Source organism: Lampetra planeri, chromosome 16 (assembly GCF_965212315.1).
Source record: "Lampetra planeri chromosome 16, kcLamPlan1.2.h2, whole genome shotgun sequence".
In the NCBI taxonomy this organism is placed as follows: domain Eukaryota; kingdom Metazoa; phylum Chordata; class Hyperoartia; order Petromyzontiformes; family Petromyzontidae; genus Lampetra; species Lampetra planeri.
The window spans coordinates 5,669,074-5,687,390 of NC_136122.1; the positions used below are offsets into that span (position 1 = coordinate 5,669,074).

Genomic DNA, 18,317 nt, shown 5'->3' on the forward strand with positions numbered 1-18,317 from the left:
CGGCGGATGCTAATCTAACCATAGGACAACCACTATCGGCTTTCCACAAGATTAAACTTCTTTTAACAACCTCGAAGACATGATGCTCCGAGTCAACCCCAACTTTAATCCACGATTTTAACCCGCAAACCATCCAATTGTGAGTCGTTCACTCAGACCACAGCACCACCAGCTTTCTCAAATACAAAGATCCCCCGTTTGGGCAAATGACTGTGGGGGCAAATATTGTTCTTTTGAGCATCTTTGAAGACCAGTACGACACACGAGGGGTGGGGGGCGAGCACCACGCCCGAAGTGGCGATGTTTACACATCGCACCAAGTAATCATTTGAGGCCGAGTCAACCTAGGAGAGGCCCAGGACCGATTCAGATATTCGTCATTGTTGGTAGTGAGCGGGTAATCGAACTCGGGTCGCCAGGTTCGTAGCGCAGCGCGCTAACTTTGTACTACCGCTCCCAGGTACAATAACACAGACACACACGCAGATGTATATTATGGATGTGCCAGCATGCGGCAGAAGCAGCAGGGGCTGTTTTTAAAGCAGGAGTGCGGATGGGAGCGAGCGAGAAGGGAGGGAGAGAGGCTGGACTTTGTTGGCTCAGCCATGCTCAGTTTCCTGCGAAAATGTCCCGGAGACCAGGTCGCTTCCTGCGTGCGTTTCGGACGAGGCACGGCAATCCGGCATCACCCCCTCCTCCTCCTCCCCTCGTGCCTGCCTCTCTCCCTCCCTCCCTCCCGCCCCCCTTCCCTCCCAGCTGCTGCCCTCCACAGCCGCCTTCTCTGCACACACACGCTCACTCACACTCACGTCCAGCCTTTCAAAGATCCGAGACGCAGCAATCACCCGCGCGCGCTGGCTGACTGTGACTTCTTCGGGGTGAACTTTCTTGAGAACACACGAAGGAGTGGCATCGGCAGCAGCGGTACAAGGGAGCAGCAGCGGAGGTGACAGCATACGCCAAATGTGCAGCCTTAGTCTTTTTTTTTGCGTCGAATTTGTGTGGCTCTGAAATCGCCAGCGAGGGAGACGCGGGGAGAGGAAGGGGAGAGAGCGAGCGAGAGGAAGGGAGGGAGAGAGGCATTTGCTGCGGCTCGTGGTGCAGATGGCATTTTTCTAAATGTTTATGTTAAAAAAACGTTGCACGTTGCAAGCGGGTACAGTACGGTCTTCAAGTACGAATTAAAGCAATACTTTTCTCAAGCATCGCAGAGTGATATTTGTTAATGATAATAATGATCAGCACGTTAAGAATAGTTTTAATACAAAATTTGTATTGTAATTATATTCAGTGATTGCTTATCTTTTTTCATTAACAATAACAAGTGTTAACAATACTTTTATTTCCTTTGAATATATGTTAAACGAGTAATACATATATGTACAAATATTCCACATTTAAATTAAATGAGGAGAATACATTCATGATTTGGGAATATATATATTTCCATTTGTGCAAAATATTTAAAGCAATAGATTAAATAAATTCTGCAGAAATTTCCGTGACATTTTATTGCAAAGCCCAGTACAAATACGCTTTCAGCGAACATAAAACAGAGGCGAAAAATATTTAACCAATGCCAAACAAAAGTCTAATAAATAAATATTAATTACATACCAGTACCATAAACTGCAAATTTTTCATCTATTGAGCTGAACTCCGAATATAAACCACGTAAAAAAACGGATAATACACGAAGAATTGATTTGAAAGGAGTGTCGGCTTTGTGAAGAAATCCACGCTTGCCCAGCCATAGCTCTTTGGATAAAATCGTCTTGGCAGCACATCTCTCCACAGCTGAGCCGGCCAGCCAGCAAGCCTCTTAGTTGACCAGCCAGCCACACAGCCAGCCAGCAAGGCTCATAATTATCCGCCAACCAACCAGCCAGCCAATCAGCCAGTTACTTAAACAGTCAGCCACAGCCATTACAATTAATCACTCAGCCAGGCGGGCAGTTAGCCGAGCAAACATCCAGACATCCAGCTTATTATCCAGCTATTCGGCCAGACAGCGAATTATACAGCTAACCAGCCAAATCTGACCAGCCAAAAAGTCCACCGGCATTCCAGCCAGCGTAGCCAGCTAACCAAACGGGTGACCAGCCATCTGGTCAGCTAACCAAGCAGCAGCACACTGTTACCCTCAGCCAGTCGACTCGTCTGGGCGCCACCTCTCCGATTGGCGGCGCCAGTCAGGGTGGACGTGGTATTCTGTGCCTCGGTCGCCCATCCATCTGCAAACGTGTGCCCCAAACGCCTCCTGCGGGCCATTTGGGCCAGCATGCGTCTCAAGCGCAATGGATCGTACACGCTACACAGGTGAGCCCGACTTACAACTCCTCTATCCTGTGTGTTTGGGACACAGGGTGCTCCCTAATGGCACAAGAGCCTGTTTAAGTCGATATGGGGGGGATCGTTGTCCGCGTGACGCGATTGTGCTTGAAAGGGCTGCACCGTGATGTGTGTGTTTGGGGGGCGAGGTGGGGTGTGGTGTAGTGGTTAGCGACCCAAATTCGATTCCCGCTCACGACCAATAACCCTGGCGAATATTTGAATCGGTCTAGAGCCTCCCCTAGGTCGACTCAGCCTCAAATGAGTACCTGGGCTGTGCGTACACATCGCCACTGGGGAGACAAAGACGGCGGGGCGTGGTGCTGGCCACCCACCCCCTCGTGTGCCGTGCCGGCCTTCATAGGTGCTTGCTAACAACACTTGCCCCAACAGTCTGTTACAGGCTATACGGACGGATCATTGTCGTTGTGGGACACTGATGTGCTGGATAGCGCTGCAGGATGACCCATAACTGGCGAATACTTGAACCGATCTCGGGCTTCCCCTAGGTAGACTCAACCTTAAATGAGAGTACCTGGTGCGCTTTGTAAACATCAGCATTGGCGAGACAGGTGGCTGGGCGTGGTGCTGACCACCTACCCCCTCGCTACAGCACTTGCCCCCAACAAACTGTTGAAGGCTATACGGGGGATCTTTGTCTTTGTATACGGCGGAGAGCGGGTGGTACAGCGGTTTGGCCCTCTGCGCTTCGGAACCAGCCACCCAAATATCAGTGACGAATATCTGTAACGGTATTGGGTCTTCCCTAGGTCACCTCAGCCATAAAAATTAGTACCTGGTGCAGCATGTGAATTACGTTTGCCGGGTGTGTTGCGAGCCACAGCCGTTCATCATGCCTCGGGTCAGCCTTCAAAGGAGCTCGCTGACTGCACTTGTCCCAACAGGCTGCTGCATGTCTCTAAGGGGGATCTTTGTTATTTACAGTGATGAGGGTCTTTGTTTTAATGTTCAAAGTCGCTGACGCAAGGTCTAGACCTATTGTTACCAGAACACACTGGCTGTCAGCGCTGCAAAGGGCCTACGAATTAAATTGCAAGTGATGTTAATCCATAGACTTTCTCGACCAATACGATTCATAATTGCTTCATCTTGGGCGTGATCGTGCGGCTGAAATGTAACTGTTTTACAACAACCCTCCACCAAGTTTCAAGTTTCATTTATTAGGTATAGCCCTGTGAGCCATTCGGCTCTTGAATCGGGTGCAACCGCAACAAACAAAAAAACAAAAACATGAACATGCAAACAGAAAATCCAAGAAAAGACAGCAAAATATTGCAGAAAAAGCACCGTACACCAACACTGTGTGCAAAAATCCCAGTGGGATGCAAGTCAAACAACAACAACAAGACAACTTAGATTCACGCCATCAGTCTAACTCTGTACTACAACAAACAAACATGGCCAAACCGAAAAACGTTTCAAAAATCACCAAAATAAAGCCATAAAAGCTATGAAACAGTGATCAGCCGACAGCCAATCAAATCCAGTTGTCACGTGGGCAAATACGCCAGTTGATTAGTTTTTTTCAGCTGCAATTTATCACTAACGAAAGATGACACCTAAATATGTACACAAACGAATGTCATCTAGTAGACGTGTACCTCCGGATTAGGAAGCCACTGGAGCTATGCACTTTTAAATAAAGATTGAAGACTCGTTTTTTAAAACTGCTTTTTGTGTTTAGTTTGTTGTCCTTCCTCCGCACATCCGATTAGCACGGTTGGATACGTAGGGTGCGATAGAGGTTCAACATCCATACGCTCTGTGTCTCTGACTGTCATAAACGAATAGGAATGTTTCGTTAGGGTTAATGGACCGAGTGCAACTATTTGCGAAGTGAAACAGTGGTTGTCTTATGGAGTGGCTTGCTCCCGCCATTAGAATATGGAATTGCCGTCCACTGGCTCTGTGGCCATAGACATTGGATAAGCACCGGCCCACGCTCACTTGGGCAGCGAGACACTTTCAGTGTTTTCTTTCACGTTCTTTACTTAACCATTTGACATTCATTATCTGGATTGCCAAAACAAAGCATTTGAAGTTCATTGTCCCGGTGTGTTTATTTGACTCTTTGATATTCATTGTCTGATCAAAGGAATGTTTTTCTTTCCGTTTGACTACTTTAACCCGAAGTGTACCTTTTTTGCGAGTGAGTTTTTTCGCAACGCAGATGATCAATAATTATAATCAGACAAGGGTCCGTGTCATCAAGTTTATAATATAACTTACATTTGTTCTCTGGACTCTCTCTCGAAAAGGAGTTTCTGTGGCATCCATTCGAGCAGGCACACTATTTGACCGGTTTCAACTCCTTGAGCCCCATCGGCCGAGTGTGCTATTAAATTGTCCACACATAGCGACAGTCACGTTGTTGTGATGATTCGTAATTACTCTGCATTAATTTACAGCTCATTCTCAATCCATTGCTGGACGAAGGCCTCCTTGTGCCGTGTTGGTCATGGTGTTGTTTGACCATACTTCACCACATTGGTCATTGAGGGTTGGCGAATAAGGGGGGGGGGTGGGTGGCAGGACTGGTTCAGATATCACTCGCCACTAACATTAGCCTCGGCTAGGAGTTTAACCCATGTAGGCGGGTACATTGCGCAGTGCGCTACCCACCGCGCCAATTTTTTGACAGTTACAATATTATTTATCATTGTTACGGTATTTTAATACTATTTCAGTTGCGATTTGACAAGTAAAGCCTGTGGCCTGTTAGAATGACACAATTGTTTTATTTTGTGAGTGATGATTCGTGTCTTCTGGTCTTTAAAGTCCACTTTAACATTGGCAACTCACTTCGGTAATTTCATGCATAAATGATCAGACGGCCCTCGAGGGTGAGTGGTTCAGTGCTGGTTTATTTGGCTGGGGCATCTGATACTGTTGATCTCTATTGGTGTTTTATTTGGAGGTATGCAATGTTTATATTGACTGTGCCATTATTACTTAAGAATGTCACGTGATTCTTCAAGAATGTCATACGCAAAAAAAGCCCACCACGTTACTTTTGGTGTTTCATTTAATTTGGCTAAATTCCAGCTCTGAGAATGTAAAAATATTGGTTTGAATATCATGCATCAAACATTTCCATCACAATGGGGCACTTAGTTAATGTATGGCCCCTAGTGTGTAGATAAAAGGTCACTTGATCTGAAAATAAGTTCAATTTAAATTAGCTTCCATGGACCATTCTCCAACACACGAGGGGTTGCACTGCTCTCTGAGATTTCCAAATGGAGTCTTCATCTCGTGACGGGATGCCAATGGCACAGTTGTTGGAGGAAAATTGAGAAATGGACAAAACGTGCGATTCTTTCAGAGGTAGCGGTAAACTTTGTTTATACTCTCATTGCAAAATATGGTAGCTCACACAGCAGAGTTCCTTTTATAAGACGTGCTCGCATAGCAGTTAAACTTTGGCCCAGTGTCACGCAACGCAGCATCATACCCTTCTTAACCATAACCATTCGGAGGCGGTGGCAAATCCAGACGCGAATATTTGGAAGAGTCGAACGTTAAAACGGAACAAGACTGTCACGAAATGCGGGGATGCATTAACGTATAGACCCTATCTCAATCTTGGCTACTTGATGCCCTGGACTGTATTATAGAACATCTGCTGCACGGCAGTGATGTGCCACCACTCATAACACAGACACAATCCTGGTGAAAGCTCGCAGCCTCGTTGGGTTTAGCACAGGAATCACGAGGCTCCGTTGAAAGAGAGAATGTGAGAGCGTCTCCCCCATTCCACATCCTCCCACGAGCCCAAGGCAGCATTCACACGACTTCCCTGTGAAATATGTTACTGCCATTATGCACAAGGTCGGACAAGCTCTAACAAATAATGAAGTTTCGGGGAGGTTTTAAAATTCAGGAGGGGAGCGAGTGTAAATCCCTCGTCAATCTTCGAACCGCGCGGCAAAAGGCCGGGGACGACGCTATAAATTTGGCACCGTTGCACGTTGACATTGGCTGTGTGTCGGGTTACGAGAAGGTCATGCCGTGTGGAAGACGTGTCGCTGTGTTCCCTGAAGGCAGGAGCAAGCCAAGAACCGCTCTCACCAAGCGCTGAACGCCGGCTACGTTTCACGCCCCGTGTTCCGACCCTCTCTGCCGCGCAAATGAGAACGCTCCAAGCATGGCCCGTGCTAACTGTCCATTGTGCCGGAGTCCGCTTATGGGATAGAATATTTTAACACGTTCAGGGCCACGTGCATTATTGAGCAGGAAGACACCCTGACTTTGTGCGCATATTCAGGGCACTACTTTAACTAAAAACTTATTTCGCACCTTCGATTAGCACTGTTGGCTACGTATGGTGCGAAAGAAGGTCAACGTACATGCACACATACAAAGTCGATGTGCTTTTTATCGCTTAATAAGGATATAACGTGGCCACATTTTTCAAAGTATCTCAAAGCCCAAATGAGCATTGAGTTGTCACGTCTATACTGGCAGCCTGGAGCCATTGAATGAAAATTCCCCATTCCCATGGTGGAGCCATTCCCTCCAAATGGAGGACAGCTGTTACTAATTTTCGTTCTGCTGGGCCAAAGCTCAAGGGATAAGGTTTCAGGAAAGGGAATTACACCTTTGTTGGGTTAAAGTCAATAAGATCGTAGTTGTTTGCGTGTGGAAGTCTCACTAGCCCCGTTATTGCTACAGGAGGGTTCTGTTCGCCTGGTCCACCGTGCTGTGTTGAGTATTTTTCTGCGACTGAAATGGAAACTGGAGTAGCTGGAGAAAACCTATATAAACCAGGGGATAACTCAAACAAATTTGGAGACGAGCTCGCAAGCACACACACACAATAATAAGATGGCTTGTGTCCATAACCACGCACTTTCGATGGTATTGTCCAGCAGTGGATAGAGGACAGCTGATGGTGACAGCTGAATCAAATTCACGTGCTCTCATCTCACGCTCACGTTTACGACGCTCTTCGCCTGCGAGTGCAGCACGCAGAGGCGGGCAGCAACCCTCATTGAACATTAGAGACCAGAGCTCGCGGGTACGATGAGAATGTATTGAGGCGGGCACAGACAGCACAACACACAGTGGGGTTTGGTGTGGCCAGAAGAACAGGCGACCAGGAACCGGTATGCCGAGGGCAGGGGTCCGCAACTTGCGGCTCATGCGGTGGTGGCTCTTTGCAGAGGTGTGGACTCGAGTCATGTGACTTGGACTCGAGTCAGACTCGAGTCATGAATTTGATGACTTGCGACTCGACTTGGACTTGCATAACAATGACTTTGTCCCACCTATGAGATGTGGACTCGAGTCATGTGACTTGGACTCGAGTCAGACTCGAGTCATGAATTTGATGACTTGCGACTCGACTTGGACTTGCATAACAATGACTTTGTCCCACCTATGAGATGTGGACTCGAGTCATGTGACTTGGACTCGAGTCAGACTCGAGTCATGAATTTGATGACTTGCGACTCGACTTGGACTTGCATAACAATGACTTTGTCCCACCTATGAGATGTGGACTCGAGTCATGTGACTTGGACTCGAGTCAGACTCGAGTCATGAATTTGATGACTTGCGACTCGACTTGGACTTGCATAACAATGACTTTGTCCCACCTATGAGATGTGGACTCGAGTCATGTGACTTGGACTCGAGTCAGACTCGAGTCATGAATTTGATGACTTGCGACTCGACTTGGACTTGCATAACAATGACTTTGTCCCACCTATGAGATGTGGACTCGAGTCATGTGACTTGGACTCGAGTCAGACTCGAGTCATGAATTTGATGACTTGCGACTCGACTTGGACTTGCATAACAATGACTTTGTCCCACCTATGAGATGTGGACTCGAGTCATGTGACTTGGACTCGAGTCAGACTCGAGTCATGAATTTGATGACTTGCGACTCGACTTGGACTTGCATAACAATGACTTTGTCCCACCTATGAGATGTGGACTCGAGTCATGTGACTTGGACTCGAGTCAGACTCGAGTCATGAATTTGATGACTTGCGACTCGACTTGGACTTGCATAACAATGACTTTGTCCCACCTATGAGATGTGGACTCGAGTCATGTGACTTGGACTCGAGTCAGACTCGAGTCATGAATTTGATGACTTGCGACTCGACTTGGACTTGCATAACAATGACTTTGTCCCACCTATGAGATGTGGACTCGAGTCATGTGACTTGGACTCGAGTCAGACTCGAGTCATGAATTTGATGACTTGCGACTCGACTTGGACTTGCATAACAATGACTTTGTCCCACCTATGAGATGTGGACTCGAGTCATGTGACTTGGACTCGAGTCAGACTCGAGTCATGAATTTGATGACTTGCGACTCGACTTGGACTTGCATAACAATGACTTTGTCCCACCTATGAGATGTGGACTCGAGTCATGTGACTTGGACTCGAGTCAGACTCGAGTCATGAATTTGATGACTTGCGACTCGACTTGGACTTGCATAACAATGACTTTGTCCCACCTATGAGATGTGGACTCGAGTCATGTGACTTGGACTCGAGTCAGACTCGAGTCATGAATTTGATGACTTGCGACTCGACTTGGACTTGCATAACAATGACTTTGTCCCACCTATGAGATGTGGACTCGAGTCATGTGACTTGGACTCGAGTCAGACTCGAGTCATGAATTTGATGACTTGCGACTCGACTTGGACTTGCATAACAATGACTTTGTCCCACCTATGAGATGTGGACTCGAGTCATGTGACTTGGACTCGAGTCAGACTCGAGTCATGAATTTGATGACTTGCGACTCGACTTGGACTTGCATAACAATGACTTTGTCCCACCTATGAGATGTGGACTCGAGTCATGTGACTTGGACTCGAGTCAGACTCGAGTCATGAATTTGATGACTTGCGACTCGACTTGGACTTGCATAACAATGACTTTGTCCCACCTATGAGATGTGGACTCGAGTCATGTGACTTGGACTCGAGTCAGACTCGAGTCATGAATTTGATGACTTGCGACTCGACTTGGACTTGCATAACAATGACTTTGTCCCACCTATGAGATGTGGACTCGAGTCATGTGACTTGGACTCGAGTCAGACTCGAGTCATGAATTTGATGACTTGCGACTCGACTTGGACTTGCATAACAATGACTTTGTCCCACCTATGAGATGTGGACTCGAGTCATGTGACTTGGACTCGAGTCAGACTCGAGTCATGAATTTGATGACTTGCGACTCGACTTGGACTTGCATAACAATGACTTTGTCCCACCTATGAGATGTGGACTCGAGTCATGTGACTTGGACTCGAGTCAGACTCGAGTCATGAATTTGATGACTTGCGACTCGACTTGGACTTGCATAACAATGACTTTGTCCCACCTCTGGCTCTTTGTCTTCTCCCCTTGCGGCTCTTTTTGCTGCCCCCTTGTGGGCAGCCGTTTGAAAAAAAAAACTTAAATCTTGAAACATATTTTCACGTAAAGATAATCGATTAAATATGGCAGAGAATGAGGTCACATTGGAATCTCTTGGTGACGATAAAATGTACAAGTCACAAACTGTAGAATAATTAAGGGGGAGGAATTAACGAAAGAGACGCATTTGATTTTATCACAAATTGATTTATTGAAGTCAGAATGTGTTGTCGCTGTTGTCATCTGCTTTATACCCGATGCTGTGTTTGTATACAAGTCTCTCTGCGTGGCATGCGCGGCTCTAGAACTATTTTGGTCAAAGACAAAAATAAAATTAAAATGTCTCTTCTTCTTTGAAAGGTTGCCAACCCCTGGCCCAGGGAAAGCCCCAGAGGACTGATTCGAGATTCCAGCTTTCCACTGATGCTCTGCGTGGCCAGGGATTGAACCCGGGTTGTTGGGATTGTAGCGCGGTGCATGAACCGCCGTGCAAACTAATCCCCAACCAAACGCATACAACAGCCGCCATTCGCCACTAAGTGGCGGTGAAGTCACCATGGCGCTTGTGCCAGGCTACGTGCACGTTGATGCCACGTGAAGTGTCGAACGCCCGCCGGCAGGAGGTCACGGGGCAAACCCAGGTGCCATGGGTCGACTGACTAAGATGACTGACCGATGCATACATACATAACGCACACACACACACAGATAAAGACTCCTCCCTGAAGCCTTTACAGGCGGTTGGGGGTAAGTGCTGGCAGCGAGCACCAATAAAATTCAACACGGCACACGAGAGGGTTGCGTGCCCACCACCACCACCGCCAACCACGCCCGTGCCGCCTTTGTCTCCCCAGTGCTGATGTTGATACACCGCACTTGGCACCCATGCAAGGCGCCGAGCGAGAATCGAACTCTGGTCGCCCGCCAGGTTTCGTGGCGGGTTGTGCGCTCGCCGCTACGCCACCACTGCCCCCCAACCGCCCATACGCACGCACTCAAATCCACGACGGACGGCGCGCGTTTCAATGGCATGGGGACGAGGAATGCGCGACTTGTGTCCGCTGCTGTCGGGCGTTTATTTTTACGGATCGTGCCGACCTGGCCGACATGGAATTCACATTCCTGGTTATTTGCAGGCGTGAGGTCAGAAGCCTGGACATGGCACCCATCTGACGGGCATATCGCCTTTCTCGACGACGCGCGCATGGGATCCGTTGGGGGGGGGGGGTGATAGTGGGTGGGGGAAACAGCTGTCGCTGCTGAATGAGATGTAGGGTCTGTGTGCTTGCAGAGTTTTGTTTGGGGGAGGCCTGGTTGGTTTGGGGGTCTTGGAGCCCGTTACTCATTGCCAGCCCCCCCCCCGCGTCCAGCTCAGCCCCCTCCCCCTTCCCACAGTCGTATTATGGCTACTAGAGCGGCGTTCCGAACAAGAATGTGGGTCCTATTAAAGGAAGCAACTCCTCGGTCATATTCTCACCCGTTAGATGCTGCAAGAGGCTGTCATCGACCAATCTCAATCGACGAATCAATCAGAAAATATATATTTTTTGTTTAGAATACGGTCTAAGCTTGCAAATGCGGTTGGAAATGTAAATGGGGTGCTCCACGGTGGTGAGATGTTAACTACCTCGCCTGGTATGCAGGAGGCCGTGGGTTCGATGCCGACCCTGATGCATGTATATTTGGAGTTTGTGTGTCTCTCTCCCCGTAGTCGCGTGGATTTGTCTCCGGGTGCTTCAGTTTTCCCCTCCACATTTAGAATGATTTGGCTGCTTTAAATTTCCACATGATAACCCACATCTGTTGGAAGGTCGCTTCTGAAAAATAGCTATATTGCTCAGTGGGCCTTAACTGGTAAAAAGTTTAAAGTTTTTGGTTGAGGTAAATAATTGAGAAAAATTGCCACTTTTTAAATATTCGTTACTGAAGGAGGTGGCTGAGAGGTCGAAGCATTGACCGGGCAACGCCGAGATCCTGGGTTCAAGTTCGGTAACTCTCCCTGATGAAACTGGGTTCACGAGTTTGCCGAATTGATGATCTCAGTCTGGCCCCCAATGGCTGCGGTCGCTGCACACGCGCACAAATAAATAAATAAACCCCATCATATTAAATTTAGTTTTGCACTTGATTTTGGATAAATTCCAGCTCTGAGAATGAAACATATCAACTTGACTACCCATACGACGGTCTAATTGCAGAATGAAACGAATCATTTGCTGGTGCTGCATAATTGGCAGTTGTGCACAAGCACAAATAATAAAATACGACTCGACATACCCATCAATAGCACTGCCGAACAAGGATGAGCACGGTTGGCTACGTATGGTGCGAAAGAAGTTCAACGTCCACACAGAGGTGATGTAATGACCCATCATACATATGTGATGTAATCGCCCATCATGCGAAATAAGTTCAACATACATAGGTGAAGTAATCACCTATAATGCGAGAGAAGTTCAACATACATACATACATAGTTGATGTCATGACCCATCTTTGATATCCTATGAAGATGAGTCTTGCCCACAATGCCGTCCAGTATATTTGTGGGGGTGGGGGGGGGGGTTGTCCGTTTAAGGCCACGGTGTTATTGACGAAAGCGTTAAGTTGATAGTTGATTGCTGAATTGCGTGAGAAAGTGCGTCCCCTACTGTGCAAAGGACGCAACAAAACGTTTGCATGAATATTCAGAAAGAAGCCCTCTGAAAAAATGTGTCCGCGCATCAATCTCTGACAAGTAGTGTGTGGCGCGCTGTGAGATCTCTGAATCAATTACCCCACTCGATAGGGCAATTGCAGTGCATCGTATAGGGAAGACAACGAAATTAAAATATGCAACACTTACACGTATGGTACTGCAAATAATACACATTTAAAACAAAACTCACGAAAGCACAATCCAGCAACTTGGCACTGCAAGTCATAACACTGAAGGGTAATAGCAGCTGCGTTCTCGACAATTACTGCCATGCCTTATTTATAATAAGTATAATAAACAATAATGCATTTTCTGTATCTAGAAAAAAACCCAATGTCATTTATGCCGCCATATTATTTTCAAAAGCTTCCCCGCATTTTGGAGATTTGACCAATTCTTTTTTGGAAGGGTGCAAGACTCATTAAGTGCTGCTGCAGTATAATTGTGCATAACAAATTAATATACAAACAAGACGTCAACTTTTAGCCCATGCCAAAACAACATTTTGGTTCACCAGTTCATGGGCTTTCTGGAGCCCTCGGGTATTTGGTCTACCCTTCCACACTGACCACGCGTCTAGGAAGAGGTTGGAGTACACTGTTCCCCAAGCTACAATACCATGCTGATCGAGTCGAGCATAAACCATCACGTGAACTCCGCTCATCCTCGCAGCGGCTTTTAGCTAGCCATCGAACAAAGACGTTCACCGCATCGCGTGCTTTCAGACGCGCGTCTGCGGTCGTCTGAAATGCTCTTCCTTCCGATATTATAAAGCCACTTGAGCTATGCACTTTGAAATTATAGATTGAAAACGATATTCTTGGTTCTTTCGGTGAAGTCACGTAGAAGGGAAATCATAAAATAATGAAAATAAAACAATTAAATTCTCACGACGTGACTTTACCAAAAGAACCAAGAATATGAATCCCTGCAGTCACGAAAGCTTTCAATCGAGATTGAAAACTAATTTCTCTTCAGAACTAATTTTTGTGTTTAGTTTGTTGTACTTCTCTCACACCTCTGATTAGCATGCTTGGCTACGTACGGTGCAAAAGAAGTTCAACATACATACGTACATACCATAGAGCACGTGCCGATCGATTGTGTTGTACCCATGTACTGCATACTGCTGGGTGGACAGAAAGGAGTTGGGCGTCGATTTAAACAACAAAAAAATCTCTCCATTGTTTCAACTGCCGCTTCATAATATGAAATCTACTGGACATCTGTGGAAAAGAACTTCATAGCTCATCAGATTCTGCCAGCATGAATACATATTCTGATCCTGAAAAAAATATTAGAAATCGAACTGCGACAGCTGCTTTCGTTTCTCAGTTTAAAAAGGTACACGTTACGTCGCTTGCGATACATTTCTATATGTGCGGGAAACCGATAACCAGTTTTTACCAGTTTTCTTTGGTTAGCGGCAATGACAAAACAATGTTAACAACCCGAGTAAGTATACGTTTCAAACAACGAACAGAAATGTATACAAATGCACTCGGCCTTTGTGCACTATGCAAAAACCATCAGCGGTTCCTGAAGAAATACCCCGTGGTCCCCTTTGGCTTAGGTCACCATCAAATTAAACTCGAGGGAATTTTGACCAACTGATGGTTTAGTCACCGCTGCTCACCGCTGCAGAGTCTGCCGCTGGGAATCGCAACATGTGGATTCCCACTTGCACACCCAGGGGCCCATTAGCTTGGCTAATGCCAATAATAATCAAACCCATTGAAACAGAAACGTATTTCATACACTGCAGATGTGGTCCTTGGTAGGAATGCGGCGAGGGGTTTACTCTTAGATGCCACGGTGCGAGAGATGCCGTGATGGCGAGATGTTAACGACTTCGCCTGGTGTACAGGAGGTCGTGGGTTCCATCCGAACCGGTCGTGGGTTCCATCCGAACCGGTCGTGGGTTCGATCCCCACCCTAGCACCTGTATATTTGGAGTTTTCCTGTCCGCCCCGTGGTTGCGTGGATTTTTCTCCCCCCATATTTAGAAGCATGCGTTTAGGGTATTTGGCTGCTATAAATGTCCACGTGATAAGCCACTTCGTTGAGCGATCATTTGTGGCCAAGTCGCTTCTGAAAAAAGAGCTCCGGTCCCGTATATAGTTCGGTGGGCCCTCACCTGGTGAAGTAAAAAAAAGTGAATTTTAGTTTAGTGACCACAAGAGGGCGCGCGTGATCAGTTAGAGCCACGATGAAGAGCTCCCGTGTCACGGCGACTGTAAACAATTACAGGAGGCTGTATTACAAATTCCTTGCACTGGAAAGTGAATTTTATAAATAACCCGGTGGTATTTGTTGGCTGTGGCTCATGTATCACTGCAGTATTACGCTTAGCTGCGAGTTCAAATCTCGGTTGGCGATCAAATCAACTTGGATCGATTTGTGGGTGTCATCTGTTATCTTTATGGAGAAACTGTCAATTTACCATGGGAATGTGGAATTCCCAGCATTGGATGAGGGGTATCAACAGAGAAAAGCGCCAGTTAATAGCTCGTTTGAGCAGGTTCAGAGCAGCCAATGCTGAAGAGCATCCACAGTTCCTGTTTGAGCTCCAGGTTAGTTTGATTCATAGCATTTCTCTCTTTGGACACGTCTCGACCAGGTCAGGCTGGGACAAAAATTGAAGAGCGTGGAGTGATGAGTTTTTACAAATGACATTGAGACACAGAAAGAGGAGCACGTGGATTAGAGAACACACACAAGTTAGACATCGCATTGACTGTTCATTTAAATAAATAAAAAAGCAAGTTGGCTTAGGCAGGACATCACGAAGAAGGGATGATGGCTGGTGGTCGAGAATAATGACAGAGCGGCTGCCAAAGGAGAGATCGCGTTGTGAGAGTACGTTCCGCGACAAGAGATGGAGCGATGATTTCAGGTGGTGTGCAGGTGCTAAAGTGGATTGTTACATCACAGGGCTGTGTGAGAGATCGCGACAGCTTGGGAAGGAAATCTCAATTTCGGAGCTTTCGTGACTGCAGGAATAATTTTTTGGTTCTTTCGGTAAAGTCACATATAAAGATAAAATAATAAATTAAATAATAGCATACTACGACGTTTCGAATAATTCCTGCAGTCACCCCCCTCCCTCTCTCCGCCCCCACCCCCTCTCTATATTTAAGGCCTCGTCACAGAAACGACCTCTCTCTTTGTGCTGATACGTGTTCTCTCTCTCTCTGTGTCTTTGTGATGTATGTCTGCTTGTATGTCTGTCTATAGTTTTCTGGTTATATTTTTGTTGCTATTTCTTTTATACCTGATGAAGATTGCTTGTGTTGCAATCGAAACGTCGTAGTATGCTATTATTTAATTTATTAATTTATCTTTATACATGACTTTACCGAAAGAACCAAAGAATAGCTTGGGAAGGCTTTTACGCAGTCGTGAACTGATCGTAGCTGCTGCTGTTGATGTTGAAATGTCCAGTGTAATATAGTAGAACCCCTGTTAACGACTCATCGCTTAACGACGGGCCTCCATAGAGCCCAATGTGAAGTGTATAGTAGTGTAGTGTATAGTAGAGTAGTGTATAGTGTAGTGTATGTTAGTGTAGTGTATGGTAGTGTATAGTAGTGTAGTGTACAGTAGTGTAGTGTATAGTAGAGTAGTGTATAGTAGTGCAACCAAAATAATAAGAGGAGGCATTTTTTTCGAATTGGGTTAAAAAACAACACCCCCTCTCAATATTTCAAGATTCGCAACGCACTGTGGTGAACACGGGAGACGGTGGGCCCCTTAATCCATAACGTCACGATGCACTCGACTATGAATGTTTTAAAAGTAATTCTGACCCAGGAAATGTATTTCAAAGGGACATTCTTTAATTTTGATGTACTGTGTGAAAATATACGTACAGTGTGGTGTATTTCTCCTCTGAAGCGGTTGTTCCGCTCAGCTTGTTTTAGTTTCCCTGCTGGGTTTATTTTGCATTCCTTTGGGGTTTTTTTTTTACCCAGGTCACTCTTGCAAAATGAGAGGACAGTATATTAGGATCTCTCCAGTTCTCCGGGTTTAATCTAAAAAAATCTAACATTTTTGACTACTGTAACTGCAACAGCCAAACCACTCCCCAAAACAAGCATAGACACGAACACAGAGGTCAGCCGATACCTGTTTGACGGGGACCCAGATTAAGGGGAGAGGCGAGGCAGTAAATCCCCGTGCTCTGCGTGGAATGTATTCGGCACAATGCCGACCACGCTGCCTCCGCTTCCTTGCTCACAAAGGGGCAGGAACGGTGGTGAGCCCAAGCTGACCCCGTGGCCTTGCACACAACTTTTGAGCCACACTCGCTCCACGTGTGCACACCGCAGGGGGTCGTGTACCGCTGCGGCGACGGCGTCAGCATTCGTGGTCCGATGCCTGCGTACATGGTCACGTACGTACAGTCAGTGGCGGAGCATGGTTTGCCATGGGTCCCGGTCCAAGGAATTAAATGTTAGCCCTCCCCCCCCCCCATCATCTGCGATCCCTCGAGATCGAGTATGATGATCACCCATGCACAGCGATGATGGTCAGAGCTTGTGGCTGATAAGGCCAATCCTGGAACCACATTTCTTATTGCTGTCACTGCAACCTATACAAATTGACTAATCGTCGCTGACTGGGGACCACCCTCTGCCCCCCCCCCCCCCGTGCGGTCATAGACAGATCTAGAAGCTTTCTAAAGGGCAAACCATCTCAACATTTCCAGCATTCAAACAGGGCCCTACATTATATATTAGGTGGTGACCTTCATATTAGGCGGTGACCTTTGAAAATGTTGCCACACTCAAGCGGCACGCGGCCTCTGCAGCGGTTTCACTCTTATTAGAGGTCATCTAATACACGTGGACGATCACGAGTGAGTCAGTTCACTTGTTCTTACAAGGGTTAGAACACTTGAATTTGGGCACAGTTATAGCTGAGTGTATTGTTTACACTATACAATCCAAAAAAACTTTATTTACGCTTCCAAAAATGACGGTCGACAGGGCAGGGTCACAGCTTAAAGTCATACATGTATTTGTCTTGTATTAAAATACTGTATATGATCCCCCATCATCAGGGAACCAAGAAACCACCCTCCCAGGGAGTTTGAGACTGAAGCCCTGAGAAAGAACGGTAGTTTCCAACGTGTGAGCTGTGGTCTGCAAGGCGGTGGGTAGAACCGTCTTCACGAAACAATATTTTACTGCATGGATGTTGGTCCGTGGAAATATTGAGGGTTGACAGCGATCCTTAGACCCATAACCAAGTGGGGAAAGATTCCTACCTCCTGTTACTACAAAATAAAATATCTATTTAGGGCTGGTTGTTGTACTCGACATGAGATGCAAACAAAACAAATTCCTCTCTTTTCAAGTTTGGCACAGAGCTCATCTTCATTGGCAGCCCTGAACTAGATGTGGAAATTCAACATTCTCATGGCCATGCTCTCCGTGAAGGTGCCCACTGTTGATTTCCCAAATATAAGAGTTCAATGTACTCATTATTTCAATTGTGTTCACTTTTAACTTGGATTTGAATTCGCAACCTACCGCATTTGAGTCAAACAACCTTGATCAGTTGCTGTTGATCAGTATGTGCACTCCACTTGGCTTTGCTGGATAATACAGGCCCTGCCATCGTGCCCAGCTGGTTAAAATCCTTCACGTGAGCGTGCATTGCTTAATATCATTGTCTAAGGATACACGTGCATTTTTCATCCGATGTGAATTACAATGAGCCGTCAAGGGTAACAGCTTGTTTGCAGCAATACTGAACATGTGGATAATAGCAGCTATGTGGTTTGCTTCGGCTAGGTGGCCTCGGTTGGCATTTACGTGATCGCAGGTGGCGTGATCGCAGCTCAGCATGGCGATCTTGCCCGGCC

The 18,317-nt window shown here is 46.5% G+C and overlaps 1 protein-coding gene across 1 annotated transcript in view; it reads left to right on the forward strand.

The window, feature by feature from the left end:
• The first annotated feature begins 798 nt into the window (after nucleotides 1-798).
• LOC144722955 (MOB kinase activator 2-like) overlaps nucleotides 799-18,317 on the forward strand; it is a 78,554-nt gene continuing 61,035 nt past the window's right edge. Inside the window, exon 1 of the mRNA XM_078601404.1 lies at nucleotides 799-2,319. Coding sequence (XP_078457530.1) covers nucleotides 2,282-2,319 — 38 coding nt within the window. The 5' untranslated portion in view covers nucleotides 799-2,281. The remainder of the gene's footprint in view (nucleotides 2,320-18,317) is intronic.